Below are 20,219 nucleotides of genomic sequence, written 5' to 3' on the forward strand. Positions count from 1 at the left end.
TTTATCCTTACTGATGATATTTAACACATAAATTAAGCAAATATATCAGCTCTTTAACAATTATTGAAATCATAAATGTAGGGATTTGTCATTCTCAGGTGTCTGAGATGTAATGCTAAATTTAATTTCTAGCATAGCCGAAATCATTTTCAATGTCCATGTTTTTCATAGACTTTCCTTGCTTGTTTATCATGCAGTCTGTCTGTAGGCTGCTCCCTATGGAATCATTTGGGCTCAGTGGTGATCCTCCATATTGTTTTTAATGACAGGCATTTAGAAGAAAAGATGACACAGTAATGTTTTTCTCTAGCAGAAGAAAGCGGGAACTGAAGAAAAGAGCAGAAGAAAAGTATGAGCTGAATGGTAGCTCATAGTAATAATGGGGAGAAGAAGAGCCGCACGGATTTAGCATTTTCATTTTGTGAAGTAGAAAACAGGCTTTTAAAATGGATATTACTAGATGAACCCACTCAGGTTTTCCATATGTGGTTATGTTTCACACAGTTTCAGCGAAGCCGAAGACCACATAGCATGATGACTATAGTTAATACTATTGTATTGTTGTTATACTTCAAAAGACATTGAATATATTTTAAATCTTTATTCTAAGGAGATAATGTGTATTGTAGGTTATGGCTATGCTAATCAGCCAATTTGATCATTGTATAATGCATAAATGTTTGAAGCATCACATTTTACCTCACATGCACACACATATATGTATATATGTATGTATAATTTGTCACAGACAAATAAAAACAGAAACAAAAATAAGTCCTGAGGAATTATAGAGGAATCTCAATGAATTTGTATTTAGTAGAAAAATTGATGGGTGATTTGATTTCTAGAGAGCATTTATTGATCGCAATGTACGCAATAGGCATCCTTTAAGCAATTGGTGTTGAAAAACAAAGATTCATCACTTGGGGGGGGGGCTCTATTCCAGCGAGAGACAGAGATAAGCAAGAATGCTAATGAGAAGCTAAACTGTAAAGTTTATGAGACAGAATGATTGCAGAGTTGGGAGCTGGGGAGTGGCCAGGTTGGCAGTATTGCTACACTGGACATGTGCAGTCTGGACACAGTGACCACAAGACTGTGACATTACACTGTGCAGTCTGGATGTCAGCAGCATGGCATTACACTGGGCAGGACATAGTGGATACGAGACTGTGGCATTACACTGGGAAGTCTAGACACAGTGGGCATGAGTCTGTGGCGTTACACTGGACAGTCTGGACACAGTGGGCACGAGACTGCAGAGTTACACTGGACAGTCTGGATACAGTGGGCACTAGACTATGACTTTACACTACGCAGTCTGGATGTCAGCAGCATGGCGTTACACTGGGCAGGACATAGTAAACACGAGACTGTGGCATTATAATGGGCGACCTGAACATAGTGGACACAAGACTGTGGCGTTACACTGGGCAGTCTGAACATAGTGGTCATAAGACTGGTGTTACACTGGACAGTCTGGATGCAGTGGGCACTAGACTATGACGTTACACTGCGCAGTCTGGATGTCAGCAGCATGGCGTTACACTGGGCAGGATATAGTAGACGAGACTGTGGCGTTACACTGGGCGGCCTGAACATAGTGGTCATAAGACTGGCGTTACACTGGACAGTCTAGACGCAGTGGGCACAAGTCTGTGGCATTACCCTGGGCAGCACATAGTTGACACGAGACTGTGGCATTACACTGGACAGTCTATAGCACTTACCTTGAGCTTGCAGCCTTCATTCTGACACAGCTTCCTGACCAGGGCTCCAATGATGATCATAACCGACTCTCTGATGTCGTTGCTTGCAAAGGAACCTTTGAACTTACTCTGTAGCCAAACAGGGGTCAAATAGGTCATCAGGACACTTCAGCTTTCCAAAGGGACACTTCCCAGCTAATAAAGTAACCATCATCTGGGGAAATGACTTTGTGTTTCTAGACAACAAACTCAGAATTTTGTTTTTGAGACACTTAGAAATGTGTTGTCTAGTTTTGCATGAAGGATTGCTAGACTGCCTGGCCCCAAATGATCTTAGCCCCTCCTTCCACCACTCCCCCCCCCCCAGTCTGTGAACCATTCAGGGTTCGGGGATTTGATTGTTCAGTTGTTCTAAGATCCCCCAAAAGTCTGTAGTATTCCGTATATGAACTGGAGATGTCAATGTGTATGCAGAAATAGCAAGAAGATTTTTGAAGTCAAAGTAATCCTAATTGCTTATTGAAGCATCATATAAAACATTTACTCTGATGTTTCTTCATTTGCCACGTGATAAAGTAGGTGGCCGTAATCTTCAGGTTGTCATAAAGTGTGGGTCATGCTGGTCACTAGACCTTCAGAGCCTCTAAGTGAGAAGGTTGACTGTGCTGGTTAATGAACAGAAAAGAGGCCAGCAGTGTGAGTGCTAGGAGAACTCTCTCCTATGGCCTCAACTTTGACTGGATCCACTTTTAATAGCTGCTTCCATTCAAGAAGTTTTGCTTATCATTTTTTACCCAGAAGCCTATGATCACCATTTCCCCAGTGTCCCTGACTTACAAGGAGGGCTCGTAGGAGTTCTTCATCAGGGTGGGTGGCAAAGCCACAGGCATAGAGGAACCTTTCCTGGAGTATGATACTGCTGTCACTTTTGAAATCCAAAAAGTCCAGGATGGCTTCTAGCGAGTCTGGAGTCTGAGCAGAGGTGACGGCATCCACCAGCTGAGGGCTGTAAAACAGGCATTACCACAGATATCATGCTTCCAGGCCTTAGGGAAGCGGTACACACACGCACACACACACACACACACACCCTGCCACTCACAGCCTTCTGTTAATTTAAACTTCTTAAGGAAGTACGTTTTTCCCTTTGAACAAAAATTATAAATAATATAGTCCCAAAGGACTGCTTTATTGTACTGAAATTTCTCCTCCCCTTCTCTTGTCTCAGAACATAAAAACCATTATACTATACTAACCTAAGCAAAATATGCTTGAAGATTTGTAAGTTAATATTATGTAAATATCATAAATCAGACCCAGAAAAGCGATAGTTTTATGTGTGTAATACAGACAATCTGAAGTCTCAAATTGAATTTTCTCTAATTAGATTTACTAAAACACACATTTCTCAAATGCCTAATTTAACTAAAGTACCATTCATTATTGATAGAAAATGAAAACTATTTTACATTCATTTATAAGGGGGAAGGTTTTGCCCTTTAAAAATAAATAAAGACACAATTATATAGTTCTATTTTACTCACAACGAATATGTCATTGTCTTCCATAAAAAAAATTGTAGTTAAAAATTGATCATGAAAACATCTTTGGTTATTTGAGTCTGGGCGTGATAAAAATTTCTAATCAATTTTTCACACTAATGAACACATGGATATAAATATTACACACTGAGCTCACATGCTCATGCTCACAGTGGCTCATCCCTGTAATCCCAGCCCAAAGAAAGCTGAGACAAGGGGATCAACCCAGGTCCAAGGCTAGCCTGGGCTACATAATAAGTTTTAGGATAGCATGGGCTACAGAGTGAAGCCTCAGCTCAAAATCCATCAAACAAACAAAACTGATTAATGGCTTGAGAACACAATTCCACAGAAGGAAGGCAGTCCCCGTCTCAGAGCATGATAAACTCAAGCCTGTACTAATTTGGACTCGTGGACACAAAACAACAGTCGTGAGAATCAGCGAGAAAGCCTGCTGGTGCGATTCTGGCCGCGTGAGCATTAAGTTACTGACCTGTGGTACGGCTGTTAGAAAATGCAGGCCAGCAGAATCACTGGTTTGGAAGTAGGACAGAAGACAGAAAGTGGGTCCTTCTTACTTAATAAAAAAACTACCAGGGTTGCAGAGATGCCCAGTGGCTTAGGGCACTGCTGCTCCAGCAGAAGAATCTAGTTTGTACCCCAGCACACACATGGCGGCTCACAACCCCCTGTGACTCCAGCTCCAGGGAATCCAACACCCTGCACTGACCTCCGAGGGCAACAGGCACACAGGGTGCACATACATACACACAGCAAAGTGTTCGTACACACAATGCAAATGTATCTTTAAAAAAATAAATAAATGAATGAAAAGACAGTGGGGGTGTAAAACCTTTCCTGGCCGATGGCCCTGAAAAGCAATGTGGCTTACAGCACTTCTTTCTTCTCTGCCTTCAGAATCTGGAGGATCTCTTCTCTCCTCGAAGTCCGGAGGTGCTGAATGAAGGCCAGGAAGCTCTGGACGGCCTCGGCCTTGGACAGGTTTTCAGGCTCCAGGTTCTTTCTGATGGACTTCCAGTGCTCCGCCAGCTGCAAAGCACAGCCCCGGGTGCAAGCCCCTTAGTTCTGAGCTCCGGGCTTACGAAAGGCAAAAGGCGCTGTTCTCCATGGAGATACAACGGTCACGCCACCCATCTCGTACACTGTGTGAAGCCAGCCGCTAATACGTAGGACTGTTTCCTCTAGGGGGAGGGGGTGGGGGGCACGCTAGAGCTGCTCGACCTTGGACCATTAGCCATCTGAGGTTTGGATGTGTGGGTCCAGCAATGACTGTGTTGTGACAAGCACACCCGAGGCCAGGCTTTGAGCACACTAGGGGAAGTGTGCGGAAGTTTCATTAACAGCTGGGGACTTGGTGTTTGGGAAAGGCAAAGTGAGACCTGCCAGAGTCACTGCTTTCTAACTTGCTCGGACCTCACTGCAAATCAAAGTTTCAAACCTTCTGAGCTCCCTACTCTTCTTACGGCACTGCTTCTGTGGAATCCAATGCCGCGCTGTTGCTGGGATCTCAACTGTTCAGAGTTTGTATCTATGCTTAATGGGGAGAGTTGAAAAGGGGTCATTTCCTCATATGCTACAGTTATCGTATAATGACCTTGAGAGCAGTAATAATGCTAATCAATGCCATCTTTCACGTTTGAAACAAGCCAAATAACTTCCCCACTTCAGTACGTTTTCCCTTACCCCATTGTATAGAATGTAAAATTCTATCAGCGTGACTGTTAACTGCGTGGTAAATGATCATGCTGTTTTAAAATGATTGATTTCTTCTTTAAAGAACTAGCAATTACCTCTGCTGCAGAAAGAAAGGAAGGAGGAGAGAGAGAGACAGAGAAACAGACAGAAAGCTGGGGGGAGGAAGGGAGAGAGAGAGAGAGAGAGAGAGAGAGGAGAGAGAGAGAGAGAGAGAGCAATTACAAGCCGGCATCATCCCTAGCCTGCCCACACTTACAGAAGGGCATCCTTTGCAGACACGCTCGAGGACCTGTCCCACAATGGGAATGGCTTTGTATTTGGAATCAACTGCTTTAATTACACCTGCCACTTGCTTCCCGGGGATCATCCTTGGGCCGGCTTCAGTTGTCTTCAGCTCCAATTTCTGCCTGTGCAACACCAAATGGAAACAGCACATTGTAAGAATTTACAAGTGTGAGGGGACAAATACTAAAACTGCAACTCTTTCAGAGAACACAAAACCAACTAACTTACTCCATCCATTTACGCGTGCAATCTACGGCATCTCCAGAGACACCTTGAACCCCAACGACATTGTTTAGTTTTTCTGGTCTAACTATTTTATTCAAAGATTTGGAAGTTTTAGGTCTAGACTTTCAAAATATCATGCTAAGAGGACAAAAGAAAGAAGACTTGTCAGGATGCAGAAGAAGGCACGGGCGGTCTATCAGCCCTTTCACCTCAGTTAGCTTTCTGAAAATCACAAGTCAACTACTAACCAAGACAGTCAGCAAAGCTCATTTTACAAAAAAAAATGGTCTCAATGGTCATTTTTTTCTGACACACTCTCCTAGAATTTTGTTATTCTGTCATCAAAAGACAGGCAGGTGTACTGAAACTAGTATTTCCTTATGTGTTACTGTAGATAGTATGAAAAATGATGAACAGGTTGAACCCAAATTTTGCAAGGAGTTCAGTCGAAATGAAAAGGCCCTCTGTGCGCGCGCGCGCGCACACACACACACACACACACACACACACACACACACACCTATTACAAGTCAAATACAATAATATAGAAAAGAAAATGTTGACTATAACAATATGTGAAGGAAAATAACACTTTTAGCATTATTGTCTTACTTCGACACTATTTTTCCTGCTATGGTTTGTTGGAAGTTCAAGGCAAAAGCCCTGGTCTCTTCTGCAAGCACAGCGGTGACAAAGCTGTCCTCTATCTTGTAGGTAGTGACAGATGTGGCTTTTGAACTGACACCCAGCACCTGCATAAATAAGTAAGTGAATCAGTAGAAAGTAATTATCCTTAAATTTTAATTGAATCAAATAGCAACTGTTTTTCAATTTTCAAAAGAGTGCCTCTTTTACACCATCTCCCATCATTAGAACACCCACAACACACTGAAATATCTGTTGATGTGGCGCTTGTAAGGACAAAGATTTCCTAGGCTTATTGCTTTGTTGCTTCTCTATTATCTTAAATCTCTACAGAATGTCATTTGTCGAGTGCCTTCGAGGAAGCTGCCGTACCTGGTTTGCCGTTGTAAATCCAGACCGCTCAATTTTGCATGTATCCAGAGCCTTAATTTTGACCACTTTGTCTTGCTGGGCCTGGTAGGTCACTTTACAATCCCCAGAGATATCTACCTGGAACAGAAAGCAAGAGCGTAATGCTTGGGATGCCATGTGGGCCATCTCCATTCTCATGGGAAGAGGCTTGAATAGTGGGTACCCTGATATGCCATTGGGAACTTCACCCTACCCTGGGATGACAAAACAGAAAGACAGAAGTCCTCGAAGGCTTTTTACAGGATGCCAAATTTCACTGTCTTTGGTTAGGCCTGAGAACATCTCCTCAGCTGTCCCAGGAACCATGGGCCATCCTACTTCTCTCAGAGTTCAGGATCTGAATACACTGCTTGACCACTACTGAACTCTCTGGCCATGTGGGTAATTATCTGGTGGGGGCGGGGGGGATGCTTTTAAAGCCTATATCAAGATGGCGTGTGTGATCTTTCAGGAGAGAAATATGGTCAAAAACTCTTGAAACTTGTGAGATTAACTAAATTCATTGTCATTCATAATAAGAATCTGAGTTTAGACAAAAACATCCCAAAATAGACTCTGTTCAGTTCCCGTGAGCTTTCCCCTTGGGGTCCCTGCCAGCACCATTCCTGCTGCTATTTTAGTAAGCTAGACACATTCTCTTGGCCCAGCCCAGCCATCCCAGTTTCTCCTCTGCTCATGAGCTGGATGAGTTAAGATCAGGAGAACTGGTGTCCAGCTCAACTCTAATCGGACGGCTGGAACCCACTGAATTCTCTAACTCACTTCTATTTCCTCTCTGAATTAGGGGACTTGATTCTGAAAGCCAGTGATCCATTCCAAATCCCCGAGACGATTAAAATACAGCTACTCAGGTCATTGCTTTTCTATGATTTTAGCATCCTTGGGATAAATCTATGATTTTAGCATCCCTAGGATGAATCTATGATTTTAGTATCCTTGGGATGAATCTATGATTTTAGCATCTTTAGGATGAATCTAAGGAATACGTTTTTTAAAATATGCTTGCCACAAGGCAGCAGGACAGAGACACTTAACAACCATTGGATCCCCCAAAGTTTTCTGCATATTTTACAGTTATCCAAGGTTCCCTTTATAGAACTGATTCCAACTCCATAACTCTGTATTTAAGCAATAAATCATTTCATATGTAAGTGAAATTTGACTATCCAACTTAAGTCAACTTAAGTCAACGTCTCTAAAACAATACTTAATCTTAAAAGCAGTTATAATTTTCTGTGGAATTTCAGTATGCAAAAATGCTTAGAAATGATTTGATATACCTGTTGACAAATAAGATGTTGGTTGACTTATTTATTGACCTGCTCATTTAATTTGTAGTACTGGGGCTTGAACTGGGCCTTGTACTTGCTCAACAGGCTCTCAACTACTGACACACATCTCTAGCTCCTTTTATATTTTATTTTATTATTGCTTGGGAGATATATGTGTATTATCTATGCATGTGTGGTAAATGCGCATTATATGACTGAGTGCACACATCCATATGCATACATGTAGGCCAGAGGAGACATAGGTTTCTATCTCCCCCCATCACTTTCTGACTTATTCCCTTGAGACAGGTTCTCTCGCTGAACTTGCAGCTCACCAACTGGGTCAACAGAGCTGGTCTGTGAACTCCCAGAATTTACTTGTCTCTTCCTGTTGCACTGGTTACTGGCACAGTAGTAGCCACAACCATCTTTTATAAAAATGGTGGATTTCATTAAGTCACCAGACTGTCTTAAAGTTACTCTATGACCCAGGCAGACCTTTGCTTAAAACTGGGCCTTAGCCCCCAAGTAGCTGAGATTACAGCGAGTGCCTGCCTCTCCCCTTCACCCAATGCTGACTTCTTAGCATTAAGTACCTCGTTGGTAGTTCCAGAGCTTAGCTGCATCTGGAATAAGCTAGCCAAGCCTCTCTTGAGATTTTCTATGCCCACTGGCTCGTTTTCATAGGAGTAGAACTCCTTGACCTAAAGGGAAGAAGAAAAATATAAATGAAGTCATTGGACCTTGTTTATCAGATTCAGTTAAATGCGAGGCTGGAGAAGCCTGGTTCTCACACCCACTGATTACGTGAGAGATTATTCTGTTAGTGCAAAGCTGTGATTTCTTTCTTGTAAAAGGAAGCAGTTTCAGTTTCTAGGAAGTGAGATCATCAGGAAATGGAACTTAGGAGGCGAAAATAAAGGTCCTGAGCATGAAGGTCACCGTGGAAAGGGAGAGCCCAGGGTTTCTGTAAAAACCAGAGCTGTGGAGGGGAGCAAAGCTGGGCCATCATTTTCCTTCACAGCACACACGTTTCACCTGCTAGAAACAAAAGCTGAATAAACAAATAAAAAAAAAAACAACAACAACAAAAGTGAAAGAAATGCTCTTAGAAGAGAACGAGAATCACCACAAATGGCAGTTTGCATTTCTGAAATGGTGTGACGTCATGGCGTAGGCCATGACGAGGCGCTGGAGTTTGCTCATGAACAGCTGTGATACCCATGAACAAGCGGCAGAGCACCAACGTGATTCCCGAGCAGTGACGCTGCCTCGGGTAGCAGAATGGCAGAGGCTGCAGCGCTGGAGAGGCTGCTTCTACTGCACAGCCCAGCTACTGCAGAAGGCTCTCATCAGAACGTATAGGGAGGGGGTTGAAAGGAGTGTGATTTGGCAGGAATAGGAAGTGACTCGGCTCTGTTTTATATCCTTCTCACTTACTGACCCTATATCTTTTATCATTTTAATGAGTTGGTTCATCTATAAGAAACAGCACGGAAATCATAGAGAAGTTTTTAGAGGGCAGCCCATTACTTTCACCTACTGACTTCAAACACACCCTATGGTTCAGACATGGAGGACAGATATGTCTTCCCTGTGAAAATACCTACAAAAGCGGTGGCAGAACATTCCTGCCCCGCCGATCCACTTCTCAGAAAACAAAACAAAAACAAACAAATAAACAACAACAACAAAATGAGAATTTCCAACAGCTCAGGAGTACAATGAATTTAATTAATATCAATGTTGAATAATTCAGCCTAAACATTCCTCATGTCTTAGGAGGCAATATTGTGTCTGAATTAACCACATGAGCGCGTCAAATCTCTATTTTTACTTCCTAGACATACTCCGCCTAGTGACAGGTTTGCTGGATACTGTATCTGTGATCAGTTTTAGTCACTCCACTGCGTCACCCTCAAGGGTAAGGATAGTGTTGTCTGTGCTGGTTAAAGGGGACCTGTGCCAGTGACTTCACTGTCTGAAAATCCCGGGATCATATTCTCATACAATCCACTGGCTGTCTCTCAGCTGCAAGCTGGCTTTCTGATGCTCCGTGCTATGGGATTTCCTTCCCATATGATTTCCAGTGCATATGCTTGGATATCTCTGGGCATCATGGCTACACAAGGCTTATAAGTAGAGTTCTCAGACCCAGGAAAGTCGGACGTGCTTGGACGGTGGCCATGGTATGTGTCGATGGAGGGTGATATTTTGGTCCAAGTCTGAAATGCTTCCGAAGCCATTAGCTGGGGAAGCTAACACTCTGTCTTCATTCGCTCCCATTTCCCTAGCCTACAAAGAGCTCTTAGAGTTCTGGCCGTGCTGCAGGAGACTCCGGCCTTGCACTCAGTCTACAAATGAGGTCGCGTGCTCATCTATCATTGGTCACCTCTGCGACGTCCATCTTGCTGTCTTGATAAGATGACGATGCAGTGTTATTTTTTTCCAAGTAAATAATCCAAAAAGCATGAACCCTTCATAGAAAAAAAATTAATTTTTTTTCTATTGGTATCTATTGTTTTCCTAGAACTAGTAAAGTGAACTAGCCTTTTCTTTTTTCTTTTTTTTTCCTTTGTACAGCTGCCATATTTCAGAAGCTAAAATTGTTCATTCTTCAGAACAGACCAATCTCATCCAAAGTGAAGATACCATTCTTATGCATATTTGTCAGACATCGAAATTAATCAACAATTGATAACATGAATAAGTTGGAACTTTGAAGTTTGACCCATGTGACTGTCACAGCAGTAATCTTAAATTCACTATCTCACAAGAGGAACCGAGTATGCTTTATGGTGTTCGGGCCATAAAGCTGATAACTTCATTTAGTTCTGAAATGAGTTCTAAATGTCCAGGTGCTAAGACTTCCGATCAGAATCCACGGTCACTAGAGTTTCCAGAGAACAGTACACTAAGTTTGCCACACAGGAACTCAGCGTGAGGCGAGGCAGACTGCCAGGAAGGAAACCCCAGGCATCAGGTGGTCAAGCTGGGGGCCATTTTTTCTTTGGAACTATATTTACCCTTAGGAAGAAGTTGCCCCTCTTAAATGGATATGACAACAGAAGGCAAATTTATATCCACTGCCTAAACAACAGAAATAAATTGAATCGATCCTGAGAAACGGAGTCACCATCCTATCTGTGATATTTAGCTAAGGCAAAGCACAGTTAAGAAGTGCTGTCAGAGTAAATAGACATAGGGGAAGAACCCGGAAGCTTCCAAGGTGGTGTGGACAACCACCACACTCAGGCCCTGCAAAGGGGCTGCTAAGCCTGAGGTAAACAGAGATCCACCCCAGGAAACAGCACACAGCAAGAGGCAGACTTAATTTCATCAGTACAGACAAGCGAAACCAAGGGCGGAATCCGAAAGCTATCTGGTTGGCTGGATTAGCATTTCAGGCCCAGAGTGAATCTGTGCTATGAGCACAGGCACCGTTCACCCTTCAGTGTCAAGGAAAGGAAGAGGGAACTGCCATACTCCCAGCTTAGTTTATTCCATGTAGACGAAAATCAGGTCAGGCCCATGCACTTATGTATGAGCAATGAGGGACTGTCAGAAAAAGAAAATATAGAATGAATATGTATCTAAGTTACTTTGTTAGGTTCGTTCATGATGTAAATATGAGAGCTTTGAATGCGGAGAGGAGAAAGGAGGGCTCTGGAAGGAAAAAAAAAAGATTTTCTTGAAATCCCAAGAATTTTGAGTAGAATTTAATTTTGGCTTAGGGTAGAAATGTCCTCTAAGAAAATTGTCCATCAGCACTTTCTCTGCTTTCTCAGTTTCTCTCCTCATAATCTGAAACGACAGTGACCTTTCTAACAGCGATGGGACTGGAACTTCCCTTTGGCTCCTTCTTAGTCTACAGGGTAGAGCCTTTCCAAGCCCTTTATTGCACAGCTAAGAGATATAGAATGATGTACTTTAACCTGTGGCTACAGCAGGTCATCACAGACCTCAGCTCCCACTGACCTGGTACACTGGTGTCACCAAAATAGTGATGTGGCAGCTTCTTCCAGCCTTTGATCACTGAGGGCATCCAGTTCTTGTGTGTGTGTGTGTGTGTGTGTGTGTGTGTGTGTGTGTGTGTGTGTGTGTGTGTGTAAAACAAGACTTTGTACTCAGCTTCTGGCAAAGGCACTGTAAAGTGATAGGTTGTGGTTAAGATAATAAATGCAATTAATATTTAATGGACTCAAGAAGCTTGCCACCTTGGAGGTCCCGAGAAGGAAAGGACTGTGTGGTGTGTTAATAAAGTGGAGCCATATGCAAATCAAGTGAGTGAATTCATACAGTGAAAAATGACATAAGGAAACTTCCAAGTCAGCCCAGGGGGGCTTGCAATGTGAGGACGGGGTAACATAGAAAGAAGCGAGGGCGTAGACTTTGCTCCGAGTGCTGACTTCATGACCTGCCACTTCTGCGCCCTTTGGAAATTTCCTTAACTCCTCAGAACTCTCCGTCCTCCTCGGTCACAGGAGGATGAATGAACACAGCAGCAGCCTCCTGTGTCTCTGACTAGCCCAGGAGAAAATGTTGGTAGCATCTTCAGGCAGAGCCCACTGCGAGCACAGAGGTCTCCTTCCTTATCACTAACGAATCACAAGCCAAGACTGGCTTATTTAGTCTCACATCAACTTAGGTGTTCACCACTTTCCATTCATTAAATTTTCTCCATAAGCAGTTAGTTGCTGTATGCACTGAGAGAATGATGTAATTGCCGCTCGTGAGAAACTGGTTGCTGCCTCATGGGAGAATTAGACTGCACTGTGACACGCATCAAAAGAAATACTCCCAAAAGCTGGTGGGCTTTGGGGGATGTGAGGAAAGCTTATGGACAAACCAGTCTGCACAAGGTACTTTGGGGAAGGGGAAGAAAGCCATAGGGCAGGGAATGGAGTGGCTGAACTATAAACAGGATTGGGTGTTTCCCTGCTGAAAGCTAAAAATTAGCAATGAATATAGTATAGATGGCTGAAAGAAAAATGGGAAGAACCAAGGAAGGGATCCGGGGTACCAAGAGTGATGCGGAGTCAAATGCTTGCCTCCTGCTGACTAAGAGGGTGTGAGCATCCCAAAAGGAGGAAGGATGCGCAAGCAAAGTTTGAATCTATAGGAAGATTCTGAGTAGTGGGGAAAAACAAAGGTGCTCCGAGAGACCGGGGTTCACATTTTACGTGATGCTGGCACATGCCTGCCCCGGACTCCTTCTCTCAGGGCTCCATAACAAAAAAAATTGCATCCTGTTTGCAACACCGGTTTCTGATGTTTTTTACATTCAAATACTTGTTGTCGGTATTTTGAGTGTAGAAAGTCGAACTTTGGAGACATGCAAAGCAACCTGCAAAACTCTTGTATCTTTGTTTCTCAACCTCATGACTGAGCTTGACACTCAGTTTTAAATCAGAAAACTTCTGAAAGCTTGCAGAATTTTCTTACTGGCATTCTAGATGGACATTATAATATGCACTCATCATTTAGCTATATTTGATGTTTTCTGAAGTCGTATTTGTAACAGATGTCTACATATTTTGAAAGCTGCATGTCTTCAATATGACACAGGAAAAAGGTCACTTTTATGCTTTGCCCAGACAGAGAGCCTCACAAATTAATATTATTGACATACCCTCTAACCTTCCATTTTCTGAACTTATCCAAACTCATGCTGTGATGATTTTCTGTGTTATACTAGCTCCATAATAGCTCCATACATTAGGTTCTAATTTAATAGTTAATAAGGTGTACTTTAGGAATAGTGTTTCTCATCCATAAGCCAATACATCTTCCTGTTTTTGAGAGAGAGAGAGAGAGAGAGAGAGAGAGAGAGAGAGAGAGAGCCTGGGTAGGGAACAGAATTCAGGGCATGATCTGATTTACTTTGGCAATGTTTCAACAGCAGCCTTTGAGATGATTCCACTGTAAAGATGGTAATGGTGTGATTCCCTCAGAGTTCTACCTGCTGCAAGGGAGCAGCCTAGGAAGCCATGGAAGAAAACACCAGGGCCATTACCTTCCCCCGGACCAGATGAAGAAGCATGGGTCTCTGCAGAGCCTCCAGGTTGTCCTTCCCTATGATCTTAGGTGTACTTTTGCCCTGGAAGATGCTCTTCTCGCCTCTCTGTTGACCCGCATTTTCAACGTTAACAGCTGTTATCTAAGGTCAAGGAAAGAAAACTATTAGGAAAAACTCCCACATCTGCCTCTTGAAAATGAAAGTGGTGAAGGATACCAATTGAGGTTGTCATCTTTCAAACCATGACTCATGGGACTTGTCCCTTGTGCCACTCGGCAAGAGCCTTATCCAACCAAGCTCCAAGGGCTCACCACGTCATCCCACTTCTAAGAGTGGAGAAGGTGTTATATTTCAACTAGTGGCTTGGATTTGGTTCTCGGGTGTCACTGTCACCTTTCTGACTTGTTTTGGGCAGTCGCCGCCCACCTCATCGCTTCCCTGTCTGTAGCGTGTCTGAACCACGCCACCCATTCTGCCTCTGTGTGTTTTTAAATGGAAGATGGGCAGCCGAGGTACAGGACAAGAATGTGGGCAGCGTCTTCTGCAGGGAAGCTTGCTGTTCTTGTGAGAAACGACTCAGAGGAACGTTCTGATCCAACTTTGAAAATACAACAACCACTACAGACATAACAAGGCAAAACAAAACAAAACCAGCAACAGATTGGGCTGCGATCAAAGTCACTATAACGAACATCCAAACTATTGGTTAGCTTTGGTTCAGTGCACTATTTGACATTAACCTGCAGAAGAATCACCTAACTTTAAAAGGAATCCATTGCCATTAGGTTTCTGGAAAGTAGAACCACAATAGATCAATGTTAGGAAACTTCACAAATCTAAACCACTATAGCTGACCAAACACTGTCATTCTATGGAATACTTGGTTCTTTCTAGTAGAGGTCCTGTCACTCCGTTCGTTAGTCATCCCACCTGTTAAGTGAGGTCTCTCTAATGCTTCTCATTTCCAGTCCCCATGGTTCCTTGCATGATACGCATTGCAAATCCCTTCATCCCAGGACACTTTGAATGGATTCCAATCCCATGTCCCTTTCACATTAAGATGATAAATAGACCTGGAGATCAGACTGCAGTTACTCAGCAGCCTGGAGCACGTATCTCCTAACATCCCTCTCCGACAATTTGGAGAACACTCACTACTGGTCAGCAACAATTTCAAAACTGCGAATGCTTCACCTGTCTTGGTAAAAGAGAAGAAGCCAAGTCTAACCAGGAGCCCAAAACAAGCCTGCTGGGTGATGTATGTCTGACACCTAATCTTAGCAAAGTCTTGTGTTTCATTTTGGTAGAAAGTGCCCACCCACCGTGACTTGGATCACTTGATCATCATCACCATCAGGATTCCTCCACAGTAACACAACGTCCACATCAGATGAGATTTTGTAGCCCACGCTGTCTTGCGGTTTTCCTTTGCCCCCATCAAGAAACACTTCAGTGGAGTACGTGAGCTTGTATAGCCGCTCATTATTTAATGAGAGGCCAGTTGTGTGACCTGCATTAAAAGAGGGACAACAGATCAAGTTTCAATTATCAGGCACCTGTCAGGCCAGAGAACATACTGTCTTGCCACCATTGCGTTCTTTCTGCTCACTGAGGCTCGGTGGGGCTTAACGACCACCTGCTGAACCGAAGATGGTGTGCTTCTCTGAGACTTAAAAACCACACATAACTGAGTTAACTGATGAATCGCAGACAAGTTTTCATTTCAGGAACCATTATTTATATAAATCATCAAGTCATCTCTATATTGCTCTGGCTGAACATTAAAGACACTTTTAGAGCAACTGACACGTTGCTTTTAGTCATGTGACTATAGGTCAAGCAGAGGTCTTGACAGGAATTGCTTTAGAAATTAAGTAAGATCATTTGTAATTCACTTTAAAAATTTTTATGTGTAGGGGTGTTTTGCCTGCATGAATGTACACTAAATGCATGCGATGCCCAGGGAGGTCCGAGGAGGGCACTGGATCCGGGAACTGGAGCTACATTCAGTTGTAAGCCACTGCGTGGTACCCAACCCCAGGTCCTCTAGAAGAGCAACACGTGCTTTTAACCAAACCACAGATCTATCTTTAAAGCATCATAATTAATATATTTTTAATTTCAATAGTCATCGGAAAGACAGTTCTTTCGTTGGCATACTTGGTGCATTTAAAGAATGCTTTCTCTTTGTGGCTTTCTCTGAAAGCTTGCTTAGCAAACTTGTCCACAAGTCATTTCTCTGGTGGTTGTGGAGGCTCATACTTAGAAGTTCAGTGCTTTGAAGACTGAGACAGGAAGATGCCCATGAGTTTGAGGGTAGCCTGGGCTATATAATAATTCCATGCCAGCCTGGACTCCATGGTGAGTTCCATTTAAACCTAGACTACAATGTGAGACCAGGTCTCAAATAAATAAATAAATAAATAAATAAATAAATAAATAAATAATAACTCCATGGTGAGTTCCATGTAAACCTAGACTACAATGTGAGACCAGGTCTCAAATAAATAAATAAGTAAATAAGTAAATAAGTAAAATCCTTACCCAGGTATATTATTCTGTTAATAATATTTTAAATAAAATTGGAACATTTCAGAGTCACCTATAAATAAGTTTAAATTATCTGTGTCCCCACAAGACACTTAATTACATAAAATCTTAACATGAGATTAAATTTGATATTTAATATCCAATAGTATACGATCCAATAGTATACAGTATTGGGAGCCAAACAATAAACAAACAAACAAACAAACAAACAAACAAAACCACAGAGGAGAAGTTCACGCAGTCTCCGATTCAGTTTAACTTATTCCCAAGACACGCAAAGGGGAAGGTTCAGTTTTTTCTCAGACACAAAATGCTTGTGATCGCATAAACTGGCTTTATATATGTTCTGTGAGTCACTTGCTAGGTGTTGTGAAGAAGGATTCAGTATGCATGTTCTTCCTCAGGGCTACTGGGTTGCTTTGCCAGCTAACTCTATCAGAAGTCATAACTTAATTTCCCCTTAAGAAGTATGCACATAGCCAAGTGGAATGCTACACACCTTTAATCCCAGCTCTTGGGAAGCAGAGGCAGGTGGATCTCTGTGAGTTTGAGGCCATGCTGGTCTACATCAGATACTGCCCACCCACACTATGCAACGACCATTAATCTCCAGAATAAAAGAGACCAAGACATGTTGCCTTAGGATTATGTGTGCTGAGTCATAAAAATCTAATAAGTTCGACCTTGTTCTGTTGTGGGCTCACTATGTAGCCCAGGCTGGTCTGGACCTCTTTTTTTCTCTTGCCCTTTGCTTTGGGTGCCTGGATTGCAATTTTGCACCACCACGTCTGGCTCTGAGATGGCCATTACTATTCTTCATTAGATGAGGAAAGTGCAGGACACAGAGATAACACAATTTCCCAGAGTGCTCAAATCACTAATAATGCTGGCATGATGGGAACTGTGTCTCGCTGGCTCTAAGGATCGTGTTCTTACATCTAGCACACACCTCTACATTTAAGACCGAGTTCTCTTTCATCCCTAGGAAAGGAGCCAGGAATTCATTCTCAACAGGATGTTCTGAGAAACTCCTAGGACACAGGCAGCTTTCTAGAGTCGACAGCCATGCCAGTGAACAAGGAGACAAAATCTCTACTCTGAATATGAACAAACACCACCTCTGTATGGCAAGGTCAGCTTTAGGCTGATGGTGAGCAGATCTGTCCCAAGAGTCACACTCTGCTCCTCCCATTCCCATTCTCACAAAGAGCAGCAAGTACCGAAGGTCCTGCAGAGAGCTTATGCAGATACAAGAGCGCAAAGAATGGAATTAACTGAGTGAACAAAACAGCAGAAGATGAGCTGAAAGAGGCGTCTCTGGGCATCAGGGAGACTCAGAAGACAGTGAGATGGGAAGGTTAAAGGGTTTGTTGACCCAATTCCAGGGTTCATGCTCTGACAAAGGTTCAAAAGAAAGGCAAGGGTTTCAGTGAGCATCCTGAAGGGTCAGGTGACAGATGAGTGAAAGCTGGCATCGCACAAAAGGAAGTGCGGGCACCAGGTCCGTCAAGCACTAAGCCTGAGATGCGAAGGAAGATGGAGTCCCAAAGATCTAGAAGGGGGCGGAGCCTGTAACTCTCCTGGCCTCTCTCTATCTCGTTTGAATTCTAACCCGGTGCTCTGCAGCAGTTCAAACACTGCCTTGTGGCCAGGAAGGATGTTTTGGCCAGAAAGACCTTTCTTTCTTTTCTTCCTTAGAGACATCTATCGAATTCCATAGAGGGTACAAAAGTACGGCGCAATGTCTTATCTTATCCTGACAGCAATTGTGAAAGGCAAACCGAATGAGAGGAAGCTGACAGAGACTACTCCGAGTTCAGCCCACACAGACTTTGAAGCTTGGGTTTTATGAAATCTGAGTTCATGGGCTATGTGGAGTGCTTTCTGATGGAAAATGTGTAGGAGACAGTCATTCTTAAGCTATCACACCGATATCTTCTTGCTTTTACTTTACCAGTAACAAGACTGGACATAATGGCATTTTTAAAAAAGATTTATTTATTTTATGTATATGAGTACACTGTTGCTGCCTTTAGACACACCAGAAGAGGGCATCAGATCCCATTACAGATGGTTGTGAGCCACCATGTGGTTGCTGGGAATTGAACTCAGGACCTCTGGAAGAGCAGTCAGTGCTCTTAACTGCTGAGCCATCTCTCCAGGCATTTGTTTGTTTGTGTTTATTTTTGTTTTTCTGAGACAGGGTTTCTCTGTGTAGCCCTGGCTGTCCTGGAATTCACTCTGTAGACCAGGCTGGCCTCGAACTCAGAAATCCACCTGCCTCTGCCTCCCAAGTGCTGGGATTAAAGGCGTACACTACCACTGCCTGGCTCATAATGGCATTTTGTATTCCCAAAGTAGAGACAGTGTGATGGAGCTGCTAGTTGGCTGAATCAAGGAGGCAGAGCAGAGGTGAGTCGGAGAGAGGCTTCTTTAGGGAGTTGGGTTGTAGAGATACACGAAGAGGTAATAAAGACTAAGAATCTGACAGGGAAATGGGGGGCAAAAGGAGGGAGGGGATGCACAGGTGATTAATGAAATGGACTAAAACTGAGGACTGGATGGGGACAAAGCAAACAGAAAGTAAGAGCCATTCATTAACAAACCAGAGACAGCACTGAGAGCAGATTCACCCTCAGCAGCCTGACCAACAGCAAGTGGGGAAAACTTCAGCCTCTGGCGGTCCCACTCAACAAATCACTACCCTCCACACTGTCCTTCATCCTAAGAAGGGAGAGTCCCCTCCAGCCTTTTGCTCATTATCTCTCAATCATTTTGAGGGCAAAGAATCTACCACCAAATCATGGTCTCTGATACCAAAGGTGACTCCAGGTAGAGGGAGAGAACTAAGTCCTATATCGTATGCTTGTGATACTTAGCATAAGGAAGTCTTAAGGAAATGAAGAAACTCAAAGAAGCATAGGCCCTGGGCCCCTCACACCCAGGCTCCTTGAAAGCCTCTGGAAGAGGGCCCCAGTGACCTGCCCTTATCCCTTATCTTTCCTCTGTAACCTTTGTAAGCACAGGCTATTTTTGTAGTGTTTTCTCAAAGACGGCCTCTCAGTTGCACAAGCTTTGGGTTCTAACCACCTGGATTTGTCATTGAGCTTGTACACAACAAGTTGTCATGTTCTAAGCCACATTTTCCCCATGCACAGGCGGCGTGCCTCCACGCTGCTGGTGTGTGTGTGTTTGTGTGTGCTTTCGTGTGTGTGTGTGTGTGTGTGTACATGTATAAGTGCATGTGCGTGTGTGTGTGCATGTGTGTGCATGTATAAGTGCATGTGTGTGTGCATGTATAAGTGCATGTGCGTGTATATGAATTTACTATTTTTAAGTTAACTGAATGGGAATCAAACATGAAACCACAGTAACTGCTATATCTCCATTATTTTTTCCCTTCAAATAATCATGGTATTAGGTTCTATATTATACTGTTTACATCACATTAGACAAACAATAAAACTCTGTCTTATAACACTCCCAAATCAGAGAAGACTTACAAGGATTTTTTTCACTCGAGGAAGGGTTATATCTTTTTTTTTTGTTTTTTTTTGTTTTGTTTTTTGAGACAGGGTTTCTCTGTAGCCTTGGCTGTCCTGGAACTCACTTTGTAGACCAGGCTGGCCTCCAACTCAGAAATCTGCCTGCCTCTGCCTCCCAAGTGCTGGGATTAAAGGCATGCGCCACCACGCCTGGCGTGGAAGGGTTATATCTTAACCACTGATGATTTTTAAAAGTACTGAAAATATTCCCTCTAGTTTAAGACCCCATTTGCTCAGGTAAACAATTGAATTGTAGCCCTCAATATCTTGTAGTAACAGTCCCTTTTCATGTAGAAATTTCA

The 20,219-nt window shown here is 43.1% G+C and overlaps 1 protein-coding gene across 6 annotated transcripts in view; it reads right to left on the minus strand.

Moving 5' to 3' along the window:
• Nucleotides 1-20,219, minus strand: part of Mttp (microsomal triglyceride transfer protein) — a 53,564-nt gene that overhangs the window by 20,059 nt on the left and 13,286 nt on the right. For all 6 annotated transcript variants that reach the window (NM_001163457.2, NM_001355051.1, NM_001355052.1 and 3 more), the window contains 9 exons: nucleotides 15,145-15,332; nucleotides 13,820-13,963; nucleotides 8,400-8,507; nucleotides 6,494-6,610; nucleotides 6,089-6,228; nucleotides 5,223-5,373; nucleotides 4,143-4,300; nucleotides 2,547-2,715; nucleotides 1,731-1,838 (listed from right to left, as the gene is read on the minus strand). In NM_001163457.2, coding sequence (NP_001156929.1) covers nucleotides 1,731-1,838; nucleotides 2,547-2,715; nucleotides 4,143-4,300; nucleotides 5,223-5,373; nucleotides 6,089-6,228; nucleotides 6,494-6,610; nucleotides 8,400-8,507; nucleotides 13,820-13,963; nucleotides 15,145-15,332 — 1,283 coding nt within the window. The remainder of the gene's footprint in view (nucleotides 1-1,730; nucleotides 1,839-2,546; nucleotides 2,716-4,142; nucleotides 4,301-5,222; nucleotides 5,374-6,088; nucleotides 6,229-6,493; nucleotides 6,611-8,399; nucleotides 8,508-13,819; nucleotides 13,964-15,144; nucleotides 15,333-20,219) is intronic.

This window comes from Mus musculus, chromosome 3, assembly GCF_000001635.26.
Source record: "Mus musculus strain C57BL/6J chromosome 3, GRCm38.p6 C57BL/6J".
NCBI classification, from domain to species: domain Eukaryota; kingdom Metazoa; phylum Chordata; class Mammalia; order Rodentia; family Muridae; genus Mus; species Mus musculus.